This window comes from Corythoichthys intestinalis, chromosome 9 (assembly GCF_030265065.1).
Source record: "Corythoichthys intestinalis isolate RoL2023-P3 chromosome 9, ASM3026506v1, whole genome shotgun sequence".
Classification (NCBI taxonomy): domain Eukaryota; kingdom Metazoa; phylum Chordata; class Actinopteri; order Syngnathiformes; family Syngnathidae; genus Corythoichthys; species Corythoichthys intestinalis.
This window is the reverse complement of record NC_080403.1, coordinates 5,796,503-5,821,078: the sequence shown is the minus strand read 5'-3', so window position 1 is coordinate 5,821,078 and position 24,576 is coordinate 5,796,503. Positions and strand designations below refer to the sequence as shown.

General features: G+C 39.4%; 2 protein-coding genes across 2 annotated transcripts in view; both read left to right on the top strand.

Moving 5' to 3' along the window:
* Nucleotides 1–10,293, top strand: part of LOC130921378 (serine protease 33-like) — a 41,166-nt gene extending 30,873 nt beyond the window's left edge. Inside the window, exon 6 of the mRNA XM_057845202.1 lies at nucleotides 8,911–10,293. Coding sequence (XP_057701185.1) covers nucleotides 8,911–9,189 — 279 coding nt within the window. The 3' untranslated portion in view covers nucleotides 9,190–10,293. The remainder of the gene's footprint in view (nucleotides 1–8,910) is intronic.
* Nucleotides 10,294–14,235: 3,942 nt separating this feature from the next.
* Nucleotides 14,236–24,576, top strand: part of LOC130921374 (guanine nucleotide-binding protein G(i) subunit alpha-2) — a 157,094-nt gene continuing 146,753 nt past the window's right edge. The window contains exon 1 of the mRNA XM_057845197.1: nucleotides 14,236–14,655. Coding sequence (XP_057701180.1) covers nucleotides 14,538–14,655 — 118 coding nt within the window. The 5' untranslated portion in view covers nucleotides 14,236–14,537. The remainder of the gene's footprint in view (nucleotides 14,656–24,576) is intronic.

Here is a 24,576-nt window from a genome sequence, read left to right as displayed (position 1 = left end):
TCGTGTTCAGGGTGGGATCCCGCACATACATGCCAGATATGAAAAAGATTGAACGTTGTTTCAAGGAGCTATTAGTCCTTTACTGAATTTGTCATTTTGCCGAAAAAATGGCCGACTTTGGCACCACGCCCAGGTCAGACCCATGAATGAAAACACACCATTTTGAAAAGTTTAGATTTCATAGGTCTCCTGAATTGTCTAACCAATTTTGAAGATGATCCAATTGATTCCCTCTGTGACAAGGTCTCAAATGTGCACCCTGTTAATTGATAAAAATTTCACATTCGATCCAAAATACCCGATTTCCTGTTGGGTTTGGAATATGGGTGCAAGAGACTTTTTGGAGCAGTTTTGCACAAGGTATCGACTCCCCAAATTTCATTGCTCTACGTTAAAAAAACCTAATAGGAAACGCCTTTTTGAAAAATTCAAGGGGGCGCCACTGAGCCATTTTGTTACATTTTTTTGTAACGTTGCAAGATTATCGAAATCCACACAAAGCCGCATGTATGTGCAAAATTTGGTGAGTTTTCGTGCATGTCCAGGCCTCCAAATGTAAACTGTACTAGAAATGGACAGAAATTTCACATTTGATCCAAAATACCCGATTTTCTGTTGGATTTGGAATATGGGTGCAAGAGGCTTTTTTGAGCAGTTAGGCATAAGGTATCTACTCCCCAAATTTCATTGCTCTACGTTGAAAAAACCCAACAGGAAAGGCCTTTTTTAAAACTTCTTTCTGTCGCCACTAGTTGGCACTGTAGAGTTGATGCAAATGACCCCTACAAGAACCTTCAGGGTATGACTCTCAACAAACACGGAAAGTTTGGCGCAGATATGTTGCATATCTGCCGAGTTATGACTGTTCAAAGTTTTTGGCGAGACAAATTGTTGACGGTCATTTTCACTTCCAGTTTGGACCTCTCCGCTTCAACGAAACCTCAATATTTTTCATCAGGCACCTGAACACATGTCTTGAGGCTCCCCTGAAACAGGTTTGAGGTCAATAGATTTTTTTCCCTTGGAGGAGGAGCCTGTCTCGTAAAGAAGGCCATTTCCTGTTTCCACTAGGGGCGCCAGGCCTAATGGGTAATATTTCAATGCAGTCGTGTTCAGGCTGGGATATCTCATAAACATGCTAAAAATGAAAAAGATTGAACGTTGGATCACGGAGTTTTTAATCATTTTCTGAATTTGGTATTTTGCCTAAAAATGGCCGACTTTGGGACCACGCCCAGGCCAGACCCTTGAATGAAAACACACCATTTTGAAAACTTAAGATCTCATAGGTCTCCTGAATAGTCTGACCAATTTTGAAGACGATCCAACTTTATCCTTCAGCGACAAGGTCTCAAATGTAAATCGATAAAATTTCGCATTTGACCCAAAATTTCCAGCTTCCTGTTGGGTTTGGAATATGGGTGCAAGAGACTTTTTGGAGCAGTTTTGTACAATGTATCGACTCACTAAATTTCATTGTTCTACGTTGAAAAAACCTAATAGGAGAGGCCTTTTTGAAAATTTCAAGGGGGCGCCACTGAGCCATTTTGTTAAATTTTTTTGTAGATTATCAAAATTTACGCAAAGTTGAATGTATGTGCAAATTTTGGTGAGTTTTCGTGCATGTTCAAGCCTCCAAACGTAAACTCCAACTGTGAACCGAAAAAATTTCACATTCGATCCAAAATACCCGATTTCCTGTTGGATTTGGAATATGGGTGCAAGAGGCTTTTTTGAACAGTTAGGCATAAGGTATCTACTCCCCAAATTTCATTGCTCTACGTTGAAAACCTGAGAGGAGAGGCCTTTTTGAAAATTTTAAGGGTCAAGGGGGCGCCACTGAGCCATTTTTTGACATTTTTTCAAAACGACGCAAGATTATCGAAATGTACGCGAATCTGCACGTATGTGCAAATTTTGGTGACTTTTCGTGCATGTTCAGGCCTCCAAATTGGCCATTTTCATTTGCCATGAAGAAAGAAGAATAATAATAATAACTAGGCCTGCAAGCAGGACTGAACGGGCCCTCGCAATCTAGCGCAACTCGGACGTCACGCAACTCGGACTGTGTGCAGGTCAGGGTGGTGGCAGATCCTCCTCTCTAATCATCTCATTAGAACCTAACATGCTCGAAAGTCGCCTATTTACATTCCCACACCCAAGAGATAAAAACCCCTATTGGAGAGAGTACTACAAAAAAGGAGCCACTACTGAGCTGTGCAGCCAAGCCCTTATTCAAAACCAAAATTAATCTTCTAACTTGGCCAATTCGACCAAGTGTGCCAAATATTGTGGCTCTATAAGCTGCCTGAGTCTCTGAAAAAAAATATTTCCTTTAAATGGCGAACAAAGGGTCGTCACGGCAACAGACAGTGACACGTGGACATGGGCCGTAAAAAAGAATTTTAATAGGTCTTGAAACTACAATGACCAACATGAAAAGAACTGGACATGTTTTGGAAAAACGAGTGACTTCCTATCGCCACTAGTTGGCGCTGTAGGGTTGATGCAAATGACCCCTACAAGTTCCTTCAGGGTATGACTCTCAACAAGCACGGGAAGTTTGGCGCAGATATGTTCTATATCTGCCGAGTTATGATTGTTCAAAGTTTTTGGAGAGAAAAATTGTTGACAGTCATTTTCACTTTCCTGTTTGGACCCCTCCGCTTCAACGAAACTTCAATATTTTTCATCAGGCACCTGAAGACAGGTCTTAAGGCTTCCCTTATGCAGGTTTGAGGTAGATTGGTTTTTTCCCTTTAGAGGAGGAGTGTGTCCCGTAAAAAAGGGCATTTCCTGTTTCCACTAGGAGGCGCCAGGCACAAATGGTAAATTTTCAATCCAGTCCTGCTCAGGCTGGTATACCTCACACACATGCCAGATTTAAAATAGATTTAACATTGTATGAGGGTGTTATCAGTCATTTTCCGAATTCGGTGTTTTGGCGAAAAAATGGAAGAATTTGGCGCCCCGCCCAGGTCAGGCCCGTGAATGAAAACACACCATTTTTATAACTTAAGATTTCATATGCCTCATGAACAGTCTCGACAATTTTGAGAATGATCAAACTAATTCCCTAGGTGCCAAGGTGTAAAATGTGCACACTGTAAATCGATAAAAAGTTCACATTCAATCCAAAATACCCGATTTCCTGTAGGATTTGGAATGTGTGTGCAAGAGACTTTTTGGAGCAGTTTTGCACAAAGTTTTGACTCTCCAAATTTCATCACTCTATATTGGAAAAACCTAAATGGAGAGGCCTTTTTGAAAATTTCAAGGGGGCGCCACTGAGCCATTTTGTCAAAATTTTTCGTAACGTTGCAAGATTATCGAACGTTATCCAAAGCCGCATGTATGTGCAAATTTTGGTGAGTTTTTATGCATATTCAAGCCTCCAAATGTAAACTCTTACTGTGAACCCATGAAAATTTCACATTCGACCCAAAATACCCGATTTCCTGTTGGATTTGGAATATGGGTGCAAGAGACTTTTTGGAGCAGTTTTGCATAAGGTATGTACTCCCCAAATTTCCTTGCTCTATGTTGAAAAAACCCAACAGGAAAGGCCTTTTTTAAAACTTCTTTCTGTCGCCACTAGTTGGCACTGTAGAGTTGATGCAAATGACCCCTACAAGAACCTTCAGGGTATGACTCTCAACAAACACGGAAAGTTTGGCGCAGATATGTTGCATATCTGCCGAGTTATGACTGTTCAAAATTTTTGGCGAGACAAATTGTTGACGGTCATTTTCACTTCCAGTTTGGACCTCTCCGCTTCAACGAAACCTCAATATTTTTCATCAGGGACCTGAACACATGTCTTGAGGCTCCCCTGAAACAGGTTTGAGGTCAATAGATTTTTTTCCCTTGGAGGAGGAGCCTGTCTCGTAAAGAAGGCCATTTCCTGTTCCCACTAGGGGGCGCCAGGCCTAATGGGTAATATTTCAATGCAGTCGTGTTCAGGCTGGGATATCTCATATACATGCTAGAAATGAAAAAGATTGAACGTCGTATCACAGAGTTTTTAATCATTTTCTGAATTTGGTATTTTGCCCAAAAATGGCCGACTTTGGGACCACGCCCAGGTCAGACCCTTGAGTGAAAACTCACCATTTTGAAAACTTAAGATCTCATATGTCTCCTGAATAGTCTGACCAATTTTGAAGACGATCCAACTATTTTCTTCAGCGACAAGGTCTCAAATGTAAATCGATAAAATTTCACATTTGATCCAAAATTTCCGGCTTCCTGTTGGGTTTGGAATATGGGTGCAAGAGACTTTTTGGAGCAGTTTTGCACAATGTATCGACTCGCCAAATTTCATCGTTCTACGTTGAAAAAACCTAATAGGAAAGGCCTTTTTGAAAATTTCAAGGGGGCGCCACTGAGCCATTTTGTTAAATTTTTTTGTAGATTATCAAAATTTACGCAAAGTTGAACATATGTGCAAATTTTGGTGAGTTTTCGTGCATGTTCAGGCCTCCAAATGTAAACTCAAACTGTGAACCGATAAAAATTTCACATTTGATCCAAAATATCAGATTTCCTGTTGGATTTGGAATATGGGTGCAAGAGGCTTTTTTGAACAGTTAGGCATAAGGTATCTACTCCCCAAATTTCATTGCTCTACGTTGAAAACCTGAGAGGAGAGGCCTTTTTGAAAATTTTAAGGGTCAAGGGGGCGCCACTGAGCCATTTTTTGACATTTTTTCAAAACGACACAAGATTATCGAAATTTACGCAAAGCCGCACGTTTGTGCAAATTTTGGTGACTTTTCGTGCATGTTCAGGCCTCCAAATTGGCCATTTTCATTTGCCCTGAAAAAAGAATAATAATAATAATAATAACTAGGCCTGCAAGCAGGACTGAACGGGCCCTCGCAATCTAGCGCAACTCGGACGTCACGCAACTCGGACTGTGTGCAGGTCAGGGTGGTGGGAGATCCTCCTCTCTAATCATCTCATTAGAACCTAACATGCTCGAAAGTCGCCTATTTACATTCCCACACCCAAGAGATAAAAACCCCTATTGGAGAGAGTACTACAAAAAAGGAGCCACTACTGAGCTGTGCAGCCAAGCCCTTATTCAAAACCAAAATTAATCTTCTAACTGGGCCAATTCGACCAAGTGTGCCAACTATTGTGGCTCTATAAGCTCCCTGAGTCTCTGAAAAAAAAAATTTCCTTTAAATGGCGAACAAAGGGTCGTCACGGCAACAGACAGAGACACGTGGACATGGGCCGTAAAAAAGTATTTTAATAGGTCTTGAAACTACAATGACCAACATGAAAAGAACTGGACATGTTTTGGAAAAACGAGTGACTTTCTATCGCCACTAGTTGGCGCTGTAGGGTTGATGCAAATGACCCCTACAAGGCCCTTCAGGGTATGACTCTCAACAAGCACGGGAAGTTTGGCGCAGATATCTTGTATATCTGCCGAGTTATGACTGTTCAAAGTTTTTGGAGAGAAAAATTGTTGACAGTCATTTTCACTTTACTGTTTGGACCCCTCCGCTTCAACAAAACTTCAATTTTTGTCATCAGGCACCTGAAGACAGGTCTTAAGGTTTCCCTTATGCAGGTTTGAGGTAGATTGATTTTTTCCCTTTAGAGGAGGAGTGTGTCCCGTAAAAAAGGGCATTTCCTGTTCCCACTAGGAGGCGCCAGGCACAAATGGTAAATTTTCAATCCAGTCCTGCTCAGGCTGGTATACCTCACACACATGGCAGATTTAAAATAGATTGAACATTGTATGAGGGAGTTATCAGTCATTTTCCGAATTCGGTGTTTTGGCGAAAAAATGGAAGAATTTGGCGCCCCGCCCAGGTCAGGCCCGTGAATGAAAACACACCATTTTTATAACTTAAGATTTCATATGCCTCATGAACAGTCTCACCAATTTTGAGAATGATCAAACTAATTCCCTAGGTGCCAAGGTGTAAAATGTGCACACTGTAAATCGATAAAAAGTTCACATTCAATCCAAAATACCCGATTTCCTGTAGGATTTGGAATGTGTGTGCAAGAGACTTTTTGGAGCAGTTTTGCACAAAGTTTTGACTCTCCAAATTTCATCACTCTATGTTAGAAAAACCTAAATGGAGAGGCCTTTTTGAAAATTTCAAGGGGGCGCCACTGAGCCATTTTGTTAAATTGTTTCGTAACGTTGCAAGATTATCGAAAGTTATCCAAAGCCGCATGTATGTGCAAATTTTGGTGAGTTTTTATGCATATTCAAGCCTCCAAATGTAAACTCTTACTGTGAACCCATGAAAATTTCACATTCGATCCAAAATACCCGATTTCCTGTTGGATTTGGAATATGGGTGCAAGAGACTTTTTGGAGCAGTTTTGCATAAGGTATCTACTCCCCAAATTTCCTTGCTCTATGTTGAAAAAACCCAATAGGAAAGGCCTTTTTTAAAACTTCTTTCTGTCGCCACTAGTTGGCACTGTAGAGTTGATGCAAATGACCCCTACAAGAACCTTCAGGGTATGACTCTCAACAAACACGGAAAGTTTGGCGCAGATATGTTGCATATCTGCCGAGTTATGACTGTTCAAAATTTTTGGCGAGACAAATTGTTGACGGTCATTTTCACTTCCAGTTTGGACCTCTCCGCTTCAACGAAACCTCAATATTTTTCATCAGGGACCTGAACACATGTCTTGAGGCTCCCCTGAAACAGGTTTGAGGTCAATAGATTTTTTTCCCTTGGAGGAGCAGCCTGTCTCGTAAAGAAGGCCATTTCCTGTTCCCACTAGGGGGCGCCAGGCCTAATGGGTAATATTTCAATGCAGTCGTGTTCAGGCTGGGATATCTCATATACATGCTAGAAATGAAAAAGATTGAACGTTGTATCACGGAGTTTTTAATCATTTTCTGAATTTGGTATTTTGCCCAAAAATGGCCGACTTTGGGACCACGCCCAGGTCAGACCCTTGAGTGAAAACTCACCATTTTGAAAACTTAAGATCTCATATGTCTCCTGAATAGTCTGACCAATTTTGAAGACGATCCAACTATTTTCTTCAGCGACAAGGTCTCAAATGTAAATCGATAAAATTTCACATTTGATCCAAAATTTCCGGCTTCCTGTTGGGTTTGGAATATGGGTGCAAGAGACTTTTTGGAGCAGTTTTGCACAATGTATCGACTCGCCAAATTTCATCGTTCTACGTTGAAAAAACCAAATAGGAAAGGCCTTTTTGAAAATTTCAAGGGGGCGCCACTGAGCCATTTTGTTAAATTTTTTTGTAGATTATCAAAATTTACGCAAAGTTGCATGTATGTGCAAATTTTGGTGAGTTTTCGTGCATGTTCAGGCCTCCAAATGTAAACTCCAACTGTGAACCGATAAAAATTTCACATTTGATCCAAAATATCCGATTTCCTGTTGGATTTGGAATATGGGTGCAAGAGGCTTTTTTGAACAGTTAGGCATAAGGTATCTACTCCCCAAATTTCATTGCTCTACGTTGAAAACCTGAGAGGAGAGGCCTTTTTGAAAATTTTAAGGGTCAAGGGGGCGCCACTGAGCCATTTTTTGACATTTTTTCAAAACGACACAAGATTATCGAAATTTACGCAAAGCCGCACGTATGTGCAAATTTTGGTGACTTTTCGTGCATGTTCAGGCCTCCAAATTGGCCATTTTCATTTGCCCTGAAAAAAGAATAATAATAATAATAATAATAATAATAATAATAATCCTTTGCAAAACAATAGGGCCTTCGCACGTCTAGTGCTCGGGCCCTAATAATAATAATAATAATAATAATAATAATAATAATAATAATCCTTTGCAAAACAATAGGGCCTTCGCACGCTTAGTGCTCGGGCCCTAATAATAATAATAATAATCCTTTGCATTACAATAGGGCCTTCGCACGTCTAGTGCTCGGGCCCTAAATACAAATTCAGCCTTCCTTCGGGTAGACTACTGCTTTTCTCCACATCACAGCCAAACTCAACAAAAAAATTAAAGCTCCTTGGGGCTGTTGTGAAACCACATAAATAATATGAAATGAAAATTGGGGAGAAAGTGATAAACCTTGGTCAACTACATTTCTCACAGTTTAATTCATTTTAACAGTAGAAAAACATACATGAGGACACTTCTCTGTAAGCAAATTTTGCAGGTTAGCAAAAAATCACACAGTTCAATGTTATGCTAACGTTGATACAGGTGGGACTTTCAGTAGCAAAATTAGTGGTGTGTTCCCACCTCCACGACATTGATGTCTTTTTACATTAAATACAGTGGCTGAAGCTGTTGCTGGCCGGAAAAAAAAAAACGAATATCCATCTTCTTTGAAGGGGGTGGCGAAGTAGCCATGGGACTGTTTGTGTGTGTGTGTGTGGTGGGGGGGGTCAAGTCATCAGCCACTCAAACATGCATTTGAAGGGGGTAAAAAAATGGACTGTCACACTCAGCAGTGAAAAGAGGTAAATGTAAGTCTGAACATAATGGAAATAATTCACTTATTAATGGTTGGGTCAATTATATCCTTAAAACACGGGGAGACAATTTAAATCGCAACCTATATAACTGCAGTCATTCATAGACTTCATAATATATATTTATATAATATGAAGTCTATGAGTCATTATATAATGCAAATAAGGTTGCTTAAAAGTTGGTGGGGACAATCTGAGCATCATGAAAAGTTGGTAGTGTTCTGTCCCTACCCTCCCTATGCAGACCTACGCCCTTACGATTAGAGTCTGACGATGGAAATTACTGTAATCGTGAGCAAAACGTGTTAAAAGTTGTAGTTTAAGGTATGCATATGGTAACTTTATTTATTGTGAGGAACTTCAGAAGTACTCTTTTCCTAATTAGTCATATTGAAAGATTGACGCAGACTTGAAAAGAACATTGACAATGGTGTCATTGTGCACAGGGGGATTCTGGCGGTCCAATGGTGGCCAAGAATGGTACTCAGTGGATCCAACTTGGCATTGTGAGCTTTGGATTTGGATGCGCTCGCCCCGATGTTCCAGGAGTATACGCGCGAGTGTCAGAATACCGGCAGTGGATAATGGATAACATCGCTGACAGTGAACCGCCGACTTTTGTCACATTTTCAAATTCCTCGAGTGGCACTGGGGTGGAATTCCATTCGGCTCCTCTACTTCTCACGCTTCTTCCGTCATTCTTCACCGCCATGGTTCTCATGTGAGGAGGATCAACATCAAGTGAATAAATGCAAACTAAATTGGAGTTTGCTGGATACTAGTTACGATGTAGGAAACTACCACTAAATCATTTAAATCAGGAGTTCAACAACCTTTAACACCTAAAGAGCCATTTCGACCATGGTTTCCAGAGAAAAGACAGCACTGGGAGCAGCACACACTTAAATTAAGATGTTACATAATTTTATTCACAGAACACTAACGCAGGTCATCATTTCACCAACCAAGCAAAGTCACAGTGTCAATATTCAAACATGGTGGGTGAATGAATTGAACCATGAATGAATCATCCAACCAACAACCTCATTATTTCACCAACTATATGTAAAATCACGGTGTCACTCGGAAGGTGGTTCAATGGCTTAAATATTTGGTGAATGAGCCACCTTCCGAGTGACACCGTGACTTTACATAGTAGGTGAAATAATGACCTATGTGTGTGTTCTGTTTACAAAGAAAGTGAGCCTGACTTGTTCTGCTCACTACAGCAACGCTAAATTCCTTTCTGAAATCTCATAAACCCCACTATATGGTTTAATCAAATTCTCGTGTTTTTTTTTTTTTTTTTTTTTTAACTGAGCCGTATCAGAGGGATCAAAGAGCTGCGTGTGGTTCTGGAGGTACGCGTTGCTAACTCCTGATTTAAATGAATAGAATTTTCTGCTGAAAAATTCCATAAGACTTATTATTTTTTATCAGTCTCTGTAGGCCATATCTATTTTCTCAACTATTGTTGATGCTTTGTGCTTCAAGGAAAACTAAATATTTTGCACTTGAAAACTTGATTTTCTATGCCATAAGGTTTAAAATGTTTAATATTGAAGACGTCACATAGCTCACCTTGTCAAAGTTACTTTTCTTTTTCATACAATCACTGCGTGCAATATTTTGCTGAATTTACAACGTTATGTCAACAATTTAAACTGAAGTGCAATTTTAAATTCTTGCTATCTTTTGTTAGGTGTTGATCACTGCAATGTCTGACTTCTGAATTTATAAAAACCTTTTTTTTCCTCAATGGCTCTTTAATGTCAGATATTATGTGTGTTACTGGTTGTTTTTCTTCAAGTAAATGTTGTTGGTCTTAACATTTGTTATTGTTGTTTTTTTTTTGTTTTTTTTTTGTAGCTGAATAGCAAAAATGAAAACAAACAACTGTAGGTCACTATAACACAAATTGTCGCAGTGACTGATCCAAAATAATATTAGTGATATAAACATTACATACTGATTTAACAAACAAAAAATGTCATTGTCGTCTTTAGTTTTCTTCCTCATCCGTGTAATTCTTCTCCCTGCTTTTCTTCATCTTCCTTGTCTGCTCATGCATATTTTGAAAACGAAAACATTTGATCACACGAATCTAAACTCTATTCAATCTATTAAAATAAGAGGCCAAATTATATGTATGCTCCTAGATGCAATAAAACCACTGAAGTTGCCTAAGTACTGTACTAAAGAAAATAATATAACAAAAATAACTGTACTTAATAATTAAAAACGTATTGCACATACAGGTAAATGCGAGTTGTATTTGAATGCATATTTGGGAAAACTGTTCCAAATAATTATTTGCTAAAGGTTTGCACATAAACGTTTTGAATTGCACTAATCGAAAGAATACAGTCTAGGAAAAATTTAAGCCACTTTTTACATGAGACGGTTGTAGAGATTTCCGTATATACCACAAGAGGGAGCCCGCCTATCTCCAGTGGTACTTGATTTATCACGCTTCCATAATCACACTAATATACAGTATACAACCGCAACTCCTCATGCAGAGTCACCAGCATAATCCAGCCCAATGGGGTTTGCAGTAACCACTGACTGGGTCGGCCAAATTTTAGAAACATATCCACACAACTTGAGCCGGATTCTTTCACCTACACTGTCCAGTATCCAGGCAATTGGATACACACACTGTTCATGAAATGTAATTTGACAGCTTGTCAAGATGCTGAAGAATCAAAAAGAAAAGGGGGTGAAAAACCCCCACAAATAATTTAAGGAATGCATTCATTTGAACTAATAACCAGAGAATATAAATAGCATAGGCAGTTATGCAATTACGGACATTTTTCATCCCTAATCTGAAAAGATTTATTTCATAAAAACCCTATTTCGTGTTCCATAATGAAAGATTCTCCCATCTGTACTATTGTATTATGTTGATCATGATGAAAGAGTTGCATTATTATCATTATTATTGTTATTATTATTATTATTATTATTATTTTTTTTTTTATAGCGACCCTCGTGAGGAATAAGCGGCATGGAAAATGAATGGAATGAATAGTAGCTTAGTTTTAGTTTTCTTGGTGGCACTTCCTCACACTGTATTAAACAATTGGCTACAATTACTTGTAACAATTTTTAAATGTCATTTAATGAAATAGTTGCTTGATCACAAGTACAATTTTCTAAAACAGTGACTTTAACCCTTTCCGGAACAGTGCTTAGTACGGTGGACATCAATTCAAAAGTTATCATGTGTTGTTGTAGTGAGTAAAAGAGGGAAACTGATATTGAAAACACTTGTTGACGGCATAAGACATCCAATCCATTTCAACTGTGAGGGGCTGGAAAGCAGTTTTGGGTGGAAAAACTATGAAATGATAAAACCAAAACACACACAAAACAAACAAAAAACAGCCAGATTTGATTGCCAAATTTGTTTTCTAGCTGTAAAATTACATTTGTGGAGTCATTTTGATTTTTTGACATGGTCACCTTTTCATTGCACCTTTAATCTGCGATGTGGACATGCTATTGAGTCTGCCACCATGCCACCTTTTTAATCTACTGTATTACTACTTAGTTCCCCACATCCTAAATGGATCCTTCAATTAATTCATTAGTTTATTTTTTTTTATATTTACTTTACATACTACATACTAAAATTTGTGTGGGCATAACATACTATAGGTCAATTTTTTTGTGTGTGTGTGCCATTTGGATCTAACAGAGTCGACAATGGGGCGCTTTCACACAAACATTGTTTGGTCCGTTTTAAACGGACCAGAGTTCTTTTTCCTCAGATAGTCCGCTTCGTTTTGTAAATATTAATGGCTAGACTTCATAATGTATTGACATGAGACATTCCCTGTTCACTGCGTCACGCCTTCCCCGAAGGGGGCCGTCCAACACTTTTTAATTTGTCCGTTTTACCCTGGAAACACCCGTTTACAGATGTCGCGCAACCACTTTTGTTTCAACCCAGCCATAAAAAGGTCAGTAATTATATTTATTATTCAGAATGTCATTTTTAGCTTAGAATCATCAATCAATGTCTACTATTTTGTTTTTAAAAAATGACTTTAAAAAATTACTCGCATATTTTTAACTTTTAAACAAAGTATGTCACACTGAAAAATTTGGTGTCTGTAGATAAGCCATGGATATCAACCGCATAACTATCACTTAGTTGTATTTCTTTGGTTACTGTCGCATTTTCCCTGACATGTAAGATGATAAATAATCGATCCAAACAAAGAAAAAATGGAAAAAAAGTTTAAAAGGCTAAATATATGAAAAAGAAAATCTCGAGCACTCCTCGTTTTCTGTGATTTCCATGTTACCATGTTTCACCCATAAAATCCCCCCAAAATCCGGATGTGGCCATTCACAGCTGTGTCTTGACACTCTGATACATGCTACAATTTGTTTTCTGATCAAAAAGAGGTATTTAGGCGACAATATCTCGTTAAAGTCATGCCGTCTTTAATTATGCTTTCAAGTGCTCTCACCTCCAGTTAGGGTTTTGCTGTTTAAAAATAAATAAATAAATAAATGCCCTCCTGTTCAAATTTTTCTTCCCCCAGAAAATTGAGATTTTAAGCTTTCCAATGATGACCAATGACCACACATGCATATAGGACAATTTTGAAATTTGGCCAATATAGGGGTCTCAAAGCGGAACTTCGTCACCTGAGTGTTTTCCGCCAAATATAAATAATCACTCTTTGTTAGCTGTTTGTGAAGTTTTATGTTTGTACGCTACGTTCACTTACATCCTGTGCACAGTGTATCACAAAAGTGAGTACACCCCTCGCATTTCTGCAGATATTTACCGGTAAGTATATCTTTTCATGGGACAACACTGACAAAATGACACTTTGACACAATGAAAAGTAGTCTGTGTGCAGTTCATGTAATAGAGTTAATTTATTTTCCCCTCAAAATAACTCAAAATATAACAAGTAATATCTAAACACTTGGCAAAAAAAGTGAATACACCCCTTTAAAAAAACGTACATCCCTAAATGTCCAAATTGAGTACTGCTTGTCATTTTCCCTCCAAAATGTCATGTGACTCGTTACTGGAGTGCTGTCAGCATTGCTGCAGAGATTGAAGAGGTGGGGGGTCAGCCTGTTAGTGTTCAGACCATACGCCGCACTCTACATCAAATTGGTGTGCATGGCTGTCACCCCATGAGGAAGCCTCTGGGGTGACAGCCATGCATCATGTGACTCCTGTAACTAGTCACATGACATTTTGGAGGGAAAATGACAAGCGGTACTCAATTTGGACATTTAGGGATGTACGTTTTTTCAAATGGGGTGACCTCACTTTTGTTGCCAGGGGTTTAGATATTAATGGCTATATTTTGAGTTATTTTGAGGGGAAAATAAATTAACTCAATTATCTAAGCTGCACACAGACTATTTTTCATTGTGTCAAAGTGTCATTTTATTAGTGCTGTCCCATGAAAAGAAATACTTAATTATTTGCAGAAATGCGAGGGGTGTACTCACTTTTGTGATAAGCTGTAACTCCTGGGGGCTAAGCCCCCCGTTCTTAAAATCTAGTGACGCCCCTGGATTTAATATTTTATGCATCAGAAGGTGGGCCGGAGGTTTAAGACCCCTGTCTTGTATTAATGTAATAAAACCCCCCCCAAAAAACACACACACAAAAAAAAACATTATTTGTGCATGAAGGGTTAATTTTTATACAACGTAAATGACTCGGTTGGTAAAGCGTGCATTTCGATAAATCAAACTGTCATTGAGCTTTGCGTTTTGAGCTCTCTCGACCACCGTAGCGCGAGGAGCTGGAATCAGACAGGTCAGATCTCGGATGGGAGCTCTGGACTCTCACTTGGACAGAAGCAAGCGTGTATAGCAGCGTCGTGGAAACGAGGAGCGGTCCTGACTCTCTGGAAATGGACCACCGGTAGCACAGTCAACACACATGATCCGGAATCATTTGAGCTCCCTCTGATTTAGAAAGTCATCCCAAATATATATATTTTTAAGATTTTGTTTTTGTTTTTTTGGAGAGCCTTTTTTTTGCCGGGCAAAAGGTTCGGCATTGCCCTGTCTTGGAGCCATGGGCTGCACGGTGAGTGCCGAGGACAAGGCGGCCGCGGAGAGGTCTAAAATGATCGATAAGAACCTCCGAGAAGATGGGGAGAAGGCGGCCAGGGAAGTCAAGCTGCTCCTATTAGGTAAGCCTCGCTTTTGCCTCTTCTCCTACGTTAGGTACAAACTACTCGAGCTAAACACAACCAATTACATGATTTGAATCAGTTCTGATGCCCGGGCAAAAGGTAATGATGCTCAGTTTTGATTGTAAGCTTCAACCATACCGCGGGATGTTATATTTATTTATTTATTTATTTATTTTTGCTCCCATCACCAAGATAGCGCATATTTGTGCTCAAGGGCCACACTGTCCAGGTCATTTATGTGAAGTAAAATAAAATAAATAAAATGTGTGTTTGTAACAAGGGCGTAGGTTTGGTCTCAACATTGGTAGGGTAAGAAATGTCTGCATAGGCTGCAAATAAAATTATTTTGAAATTAATGATGGAGAAAATAAATGTATTTTAAGTAATGAATAAATGCACAGTTGAATTAACGTTAACGGTAGAAAACACAGCTTCCTACTCGAGTTTTGCAAGTTAGCAAGTTCACACAGTTTAATGTTATGCTAACTGTGATGCAGGTCGGATTTTAGTAGCAAAATTAGTGCCGTGTTCTAATATCCCTCGTCTTTGAAGGGGGTGGAGGAGGTGGCATGTTGACATGTATTTCTGTTGGGGTTGTGTGAGTGTGCGTGTTTGTTTGTTCTAGTCATCAGCCAATCAAACGTGCGTTTGAGGGGGAAGAATGGACCGGCACATTCAGCAAGTGAAAAGGGGTAAATGTAAGTCTGAACATCATAATGAAAATACAGTAATTCACTTAATAACTGAAGGGTCAGTTATATTCTTACAACATATGGGAAGACATTATAGCCTTCGCCGCTGCTGCTCCCTCACTCTGGAACTCACTCCCAAAACCCATCAGGAACTCGGACTCATTACAAAACTTCAAATCACTCCTAAAAACCCACCTGTTCAAACTAGCTTTTCCCACCTCTTAATTCTTAATTCTGTCTTTGTGTTATGTTATGTAAAGTGTCTTTGAGTGTCCAAAAAAGCGCTATATAAGTTTGAGGTATTATTATTATTATTATTATAAATTATTATCATTAATAATCATCATCAATTATAATAATTATATAATTCAAATAAGGGTGCTTAAAAGTTGGTGGGGACAATTTGAGCATCCTGAAAAGTTGGTAGTGTTATGTCCCTACCGTCGCTATGCAAACCTACACCCTTGGTTTGTAATAGTTGTCATATCATAGTTAAAATTAATAAACGAATGACGGTTCATTCTCATGTGTTATTTTATATTAGTGCTGCAACGATTAATCGATTAAAATGGGTATTCAATTAGGAAAAAAAGATTTGAATTACATTTTGTTGCTTCGAGTATTTGTTTAATAAAGTGGCGTTGTAATGGTTTATTTTGAAAGTGTTTGCATTTAGTTTTCTTGATTAGGGTGGATACACTGCCCTCTGGTCTACCTCTTTTCACATGGCTGAATCCAACTGCTTCCTGTTAAGACCAATGTAAGCTAAGTTTTTGTTTGAGCTAATGTTTTTCTTTTAATGCATTCATAATTTAGTTTAAACGTATATTTAGCTGTTTTTTGTGGGAATATGTGTCTGAGCCATTTTTAAGAGCATTGTAAAAAAAACTTGAGCATTTTATAGCATTTAAGCTAGCGGACTTTTTCTATGTAAGTTAGCCAATTGTTCTTTAGTTGTACATAGATCTTCATATTTAATTTTTTTTTTTATACCGCTTGAGGCTTAGCTCAGGTATTTTAATTTTTCATGTTCCTTATGTGATTACTCGATTGTTCGAACTAGTCCATCGATTAATCGACTACTAAAATATTTGATAGTTGCAGCACTGTTTTATGTGATTTATTTACCAGCTTTCAGTTTAACATATTTAACAATTGTACGTGCAGTCTAAACGTTATATAAAAAAAAAAAATCTTGTAAACAATATATCAAGTATGAACATTTATAACAGCTTGTGCGACTTGAACAATGTACAACATTATAAAAATCAATACGACGACTGTGCAAACATGTCATTGTAACACAAATGACTTACAGCTTGAACACAGTACACTTCAAACAGACAACTTATTGTTAATGGCTGCTGTGACATAATTACTCAACACAAGTGTTTACGTCAAGGTTTCAGGTTTTTTTTCCAGAACATTTTTTATACATGCATGCACACATGCACACCCTACACAGAAAAACACACATTAAAGCTATATTGCTCTTATGCCAGTGAAACATTTAAGATTTTATGATGGTAGTAATGACACAGAATAAAGCAAGCAGATACAGAAAAATAGCTGTGGCCATTAAACGGTCATATTATAGGTTTCACTGTTGGAATGTACTTTATGCTGAATGCTTTACCATCATAAAAGCTATCAAAGAAATCACACACACACACACACACACACACAGATACAATATAATGCGACATACTAATTTCTAAATGCAGTCCGTGCCCAATCCATTCATTAAGTTCAGCCGTTTCGACAAGGTTAGAGATGCTATCCGACTCCATCACGTTCATTTGTGGCGTTAGCCTATGGCCTGGCTACCAGTAGAAAGCACTGAAAGCACCCTCGTGAGAACCAGAGAGGACAGTGGGTGAAAGCCCGTCTGGATGCCGCCACGAGTCTACTTAATGTCGGGTGAAAGTTTGGCGAAGCTTCCTTAAGCCCGACTCCATTATGCTTGCTTGTAGCGTTAGCCGCTAGCGTTAGCCTAACGGGCTTCTGTTCAGTGGCGCTCCAGAAATTTTTCATAGGGGTGGCTAGATGGGGCCACTTAAAATCTTGGGGTGGCACACCAAAACTAAATGCCATAATTTCAGGTTTTCATTATATTATTGCAGTTAAAAGGTCAGGGGAAGACTATCAGAATGACTTAAGGACACGGCTACTGAGATACTTTGGTGTATTGTGTAATATTTGATGTTACTAATGATTTAATGTGCATAGTCCATAACTGTCCAGTCAACATTTTGAGTACCACAACAATTCTGTTTTATTGTGTTATGTATATACAGTATTAGGCATAAGGTGTACATTTAACAAAACAAAATAATTACTGGGGAAAAGCAGGTGCTGGCAGATTTTCATTTGGGATGAAATGCATAACTGATGCTACAACAATCTAACGATATACTGGCAAGCGGGGTGGCCAGTGGGGTGGCCAACAAATTTATAGGGGTGGCCACGGCCACCCCTGGCCACCCCCTGGGGGCACCACTGCTTCTGTTTGTTTGATTTCCTGATAACCACATGACTTCATACGTAAGCACACTGACTGCTTTCTTAAAGGGGAATGAACATAGCCGAACAACACAGAGTCAAAGCGGGATAAAAAGACTTTATTTTCTTGTTTTATTAAATTACTCAATTTACCGACATAGTCAAAATTATGTCGGTCATCGTGAAGAATTTGGGTAACGGTAAATTTTCGGTATACCACTCGGCTCTACTCTCTAGCCTGTAGTAACAATATAAAGAAAGTAATTTACTGAAAATGAATTAAAAAAACAAGGAAAAACACATTTTATCATATTTTTCTTACTAAATTTAACACCTAGGCCTGTATGTATTATGTATCTATAGTAGGGCTGCAGCTATCGAATATTTTAGTAATCGAGTAACGACTGAAAGTTCTATCGATTAATCGAGTAATCGGATGAAACTTTTTTTTTTAGGTAAAGAGCAATTCTAGATATACATGAGAAAAAACAAACAAACATTTAATCCAATATTGAACCATTTACAGTCAATCAATGTCTCTATTTTCAATGTACATTGTTGAAAACAGCCAACAATTGCATCTCAGATGTGACTAGAAAAAAAAAAATCACTGCTTTCACTCAAAAAACTTCTAGATGTCATTAAAAAAAAAAAACATATTTCTTACCTAAAAATGTAATTACGCTTGATAACACACATCACTTAAAAGCTAGGTGTTTTTTCCCACGTGTTTCAATTGAATTTCCATTTGTGTTCTAGTTAAGTTTTAAGTTAGTCTAAACTGTAAGTACTGATCGGATTTTGAGTTTTTGCAGTGTTCAAAATAAATGTATGATACCTGCTGTATTAAAGCACATTCTAGGTTCATACTACAGGTCTTAATGCACGAATCCAATTTTTTCGTGTTTTTCCGACTCGAGTGAGGAATTAACTTGACGGTCTGAACGTGACATGTCGCATAGAACGGGACCATTTCAAATCCGATCTGGGTCACTTTCGTATGTGGTCTAAATCCGATCTGGGCCACATTTTTCCAGGACATCGTGGCGGTCTGTACTGCCAAGTCTGCCAAATCGGAATTGATGCAGCAATTACCTCATCAAAGTGCGAGAGAGACGCTACGATAGCGGTGCAGCTGTGCGTTATTAGCGCCTAGCTTGCATTGAACACGGCTTTTGGGAAAGGGCCGGTCTTGACAAAAGTCATAAAAAAATAAAAATGGGTTGAGGATGAGCCTGAGAATGATCGGTTCTCTCTGCTCTCTATGAGCAATATTTCAAGATTGCTTACATGGCCGATTGCAAACTGCCCGTATACACGGCAGATTGCAAACTGCCCGTATGTGTGTGTGACATGCACGGACAGTGTGTGCATGCTATCAATCCATATAAATTTAGAATATAAGCCTAAATGGTGATTATTTATGTCTGTTATTTGTGTCCTCTTATTGAAAAGCAAAATATGATATCCCTGGAATGACAGATGACAGCCAGCATGTGTGGTCATTTGTTTCTATGCTTCTGCGCATGCTGGACGTCTTGATCAGCGCGTGTCGGACTGCGAATTAGTGCGCATGCGTAATACTTGAATGGTCTCAAAGGACAAAGGCAGTCTGAATGGGCACGCCAAAAAAAAACATATGACAAAAAATCAGATTTGTGCATTAAGACCTGTAGCATGAACCTAGCCTTATTCAGCAATGACTACTGAGCTAAAACTGACAGTTAGCTTTATTATGTTTTAATTTTACACCCTCATCACTCTACAGCGCTGTGGTTTTACAGATTAAATAAAGCCTGTCTGTAAGACACGTTAGCCACGCCTCGACAGTGGTCATAATCAATAGAAACCTAGCCCTCCGAAGAGCTAACGTTACGTGAGCGAGTGACAGTAACGTTATATTTATTAGCGCTGAGAAGTCTACTGCTGAAAAATGGCGGCTGTTTACTAACGCCACCCAGACGCGGCCGTGTCTGTCATTTCGCATCTAGTTCTAAATGCATGCGATATCTATGAGGACGCATCGGACACTACCTGCTACCACACTAGCATCATGCGGGCGTAGTTTTTAGCAACGTCGGCGTAGTTTGTAGCGGCTGTCGGCTGCGGTAAGTTTTTTTTTTTTTTATTGCTTCTTCCTCTACGCATGTGACGTCAGCGCGTTGTCCCGCATTAAAAGCAATCCGGGCAAAATGTGATGCTTAGAGCTGGCCAAATTAAACGATTCCTTGAGGTGAATAAAATTACTCGGATGAGTTTTCAAACTCGAGTTACTCGAGTTGCTCGAGTATTCGTTTCAGCTGTAATATATAGTATATGTCATTGCATCCCCAGTAAAAGTAAATTCATTTGAAGAATAGGTTTTTCTATATTGCCTCACACTAGAGACTTTCTGCAAAGAAACTCTTTCCTTTCTTTTGAGCGCCACTCATACGTGGGCCTTCATCTGTGTCAGAATTTAGTCCAGTTCTGAGTCAGCATCTTTCCTTTTCCAAACCTCTTCATCTCTGTCAGTGTTATAGTTTTGTTAGCAGAATAGCCACAAACAACTGTCACCTTCACTTGATGTAATTTTTGAACTCATCACTCTTGATCAGGCCTTGTAATGCATCTTTTTTTTGTTATCTCTGAATAAACTTAAAACCACAATTACAATAATTAATCCTGTGATTTAGATACGTGAAGATTGCAATCACTTCCCTGCTTTTTTATCTTGTAAACCCCTAGCAAATGTATGTGTGTTATTGAGGGTGCTTGGTCTGGGTGTGTGATGCAGGACGCATGTCATCTTGCTGTGACAAGCTGTTAACACAGCCCAGTATGAAGAGCTGCAGGATGGTTGCTGACAAGTCAATATCAAGCCCTGCTAGTCTGTGTGAATGAGTGTTTGCCTGTGCTTTACCAGGCCTGCACCAGCATGCCCTATCTCTAACCAGTGTTTGAAATCTTCAGTGATGAGCACATTGTAGTAGATGTGCAATTTCCGCACAGAAATGAATGCTGCGGAAGTGGACCGTAAGCGCTGGTTGTAAAATGCTGCCAGACGTTGTTTATCAGCATGGAGAGACTGTTGGCTTTTTTGCCTCAGTAAAAACAGCATTGACGTTCAATGGAGTGGGACATGGTGAAGATAGTATCAAAGCTATAACAGTTGTTAAATGTCAAATCTACAGCCTATGGGCCAGAAGTGGCCCGCTAAGGGGTCCATTTTGGCACGTAGGGTTGTTCTGCCTGATAGGCATGTTGTAGCTTTTTCATACTCTACACAAGGTTCGTACACCTTTCTCATGTCCAAATTCAAACACTTTTTAAGGACTTTCAAGACAAATTTTCCAGTTTTTCCAGTACCTCTGAAGTATTTAAAACATTTCAATATTGCAGTAAACGATATGGTACAAGATGTACCGGTACACGATGTACCATATCCTATTAAGGCAGGATCTGGCACTTTTAAACCCTGCCTGCATCGAATGAGCAAAATGTAACCACTGCAGTGGTATGTGTGCAAATAAAGTGGTATTAAAAAGTATCTGAACCTTTTGGAATTTCTCACATTTCTGCATAAAATCACCATCAAATGTGATCCTTGTCAAAATCACACAGATGAAAAAACAGTGTCTGCTTTAACTAAAACCACCCAAGTATTGATAGGTTTTCATATTTTAATGAGGATAGAGTGCAAACAATGACAAAAGGGGGAAAATAAGTAAGTGAACCATCACATTTAAAATTTTGTGCCCCCCCACACACACACACACAACCCCCCCTTTGGCAGCAATAACTTCAACCAGACGCTTCCTGTAGCTGCAGATGAGTCTGGCACATCGATCGGGACGAATCTTGGCCCATTCCTCTCTACAAAACTGCTGTAGTTCAGTCAGATTCCTGGGATGTCTGGCATAAATCGCTGTCTTTAGGTCATGTAACAGCATCTCAATGGGGTTCAAGTCTGGACTTTGACTTGGCCACTCCAGAACGCGTGGAAACCATTCTGAACTGAAGTTGATTTACTTCTGTGTTTTGGATCAAACATCCTGATAAAATTATGAATTCATTCTTCCTGAGGGAGCAAAACAACCCCAAATCATGATGGTCCCTCCATCATGCTTCATGGTGGAGATGAGTTGTTTATGTTAGTGAGCTGTTCCATTTTTCCTCCACACATGACCTTGTGTGTTACTCCCAAATAATTCAACTTTTGTTTCATCAATCCACAAAATATTTTGCCAAAACTTCTGTGGAGTGTCCAAGTGCCTTTTTGCGAAACTTAAACAAGCAACAATGTTTTTTTTAGACAACAGTGGCTTCCTCCGTGGAGTCCTTCCATTAACACCATTCTTGGCCATAGTTTTACATATAGTTGATGTGTGCGCAGACTTATAGGACTCTGCCAGTGATTTCTGTGAGTCTTTAGCAGACACTCTAGGGTTATTTTTTTACCTCTCTTAGTATTCTGCGCTGAACTCTTAGCGTCATTTTTAGTGGACAGCCACTCCTTGGGAGACAAGAAACAGTGCTAAACTCTCTCCATTTGCAGACAACTTCTCTGACTGTCGATTGATGAACATCCAGACTTTTACAGATGGTTTTGTATCCAGCTTTTTAAAAATCAACAATCCTTGATCTCAGGTCTTCAGGCAGCTCTTTTGACCGAGCCATGATGCACATCAGACAATGCTTATCATCAAGACAATTCTTACCAGGTGTGTGTTTTATAGTGGGCAGGGCAGCTCTAAACCACTCATCAGTGATTGGGCACACACCTGACTTAAATTGTTTGGTAAAAATTGGTTTCAATTACGCTTTAAGTCTCCTTAGGGTTCACTAACTTATTTTTCCCCCTTCTGCCATTGTTTGCGTGCTATGCTATCCTCATTAAAATATGAAAACCTATAAATGTTTGGGTGCTTTAGTTAAAGAAGACACTGTTTTTACATCTCGGTGATTTTGACAAAGATTAGATCATATTTGATGGTGATTTTATTCAGAAATGTGAGAAATTCCAAAAGGTTCTGTTAGGTTTTGTGTTGGTTTTCTCCTAGTGTGACTTGTCCCTGTGATTGCCCATTGATTTCACCTGATGTGCCTTCTCCTAGTATATCCTCCTGTGCTCACCTGTTCCTTGTTGTCTCGTTACCCCTTGTCTGCGTGTGTGTATATAAGCTCCCATTTTCTGTTCACTCCTTGTTGCGTCATTGTTTATGTCAATGTCAGTGTCTGCGTCAAAGTTGAAGTCCTGTCCAAGCCCTCGTGTATTAGTCCCTCCGGTAAAGTAAGTTTTGTTTGAACCTTGCCTTTTTGATCCCCAGTCCTTTTGTTTGTACTTTGTGCCTTTGGTTAGTTATAATTAAAACGTTTTTTGAGTTCCCTGCCTTGCTGCCTTTGTTTTGTTTCCCTGCATTTGGGTCCACACCACCTGCCTGCCCGCTCATTCCTGACAGGTTCAGATACATTTTCAGACCACTCTAGTGGTTTATTCAGCCACATTAGCCCGACATGAGCCCCTAATACTCCGTCATACGACACAAATCAAGGCAACTTCAATCATAAATGTTGTTATAAGAACTTACGATCAGCCAGTTTGTTTTCTCCTGTCGTCTTCCAAAGGTATACCTGGGTGCCGCCGCTTCAGGTGTTCATTTATGGCTGACGTGCTGCCGCCCCATACGAGAGTGACACCCTCCTTTGTTTCGTTAAAAAAAATCCATGCTTTGGCCTCTGGTCTGCTTTTTAGGATTTGTGCCGCTTTCCCTGCTTGCATTCCGAGTGTTCGCCATTCACAAATTTCTACGCATAGGGCGTCGCTAAAGGCGCCGTGTGGCTGACGTGAGTGAGGGAGGTGCGAGAGCGCAAGACGTCTTCCTGTTGTTGCTGGTAGTTGTTGTGCTGGCATTGGCTGCTGCACACAGGAGCCCTTTAGTTCCCACAAGTTCCAAAAACAAACAAATGCAAACCTGACTAAGCTAGACTCTTTGTCAACATTGCAATATACTGTATATATTATTTAACTCACCTTTAACCGTTGACAGGATGTAGTGCTCTTCTATGCAAATCGACTAGTCGGCACAGCTCTAATAGTGACCCTTAAGAAATTGTGATCACCAGTTGCTGGGCAATGAAGATTGAGAGTTTTACCATCAACAAAATATTCCCCTAAGTTATTAGAAATAAGCTCTGGTGTCTGACTATTTTGTGGTTGCTTGAAGGGCACCCTGTATAAGCAGTAATTGTTACATTTGTCTGGGTGATGTGTGAGGGGAAGCACATTAGCCCTTGCAAAGAGATGATGAGTCACTCCATAGTGGCTACTGAGTGATAGAAGCATCTTACTTCTTTTGCACCAAACCCCCCCCCCCCCCCCCCCCCCCCCCCCATGAAAGTTTTGCCTCTCAATGATGATGTTGACAGCTGATTGTGAAGCAGACAGCATATGGACAATGAGCCAAGATGCACTTTAACTAAGGCAAACTAGATTTTCAGAGCAGTTTCAGCACAGTGCCAAAAAGGATGTTTTGTTGTTTTGACTCATCAACGGCTCTATCCAGGTCTTTCAAGTGATGTGACATCTCTGCACTTTTGGCCAAATGGTGTGCTACCATTTTTGACGTCTTGCTACGCTAGTACACGCGGAGCACCTTTGCAAGGCTCTATAAAAGATGAATGGATACAGTGTATCACAAAAGTGAGTACACCCCTCGCAATTTTTCAGATATTTAACTATATC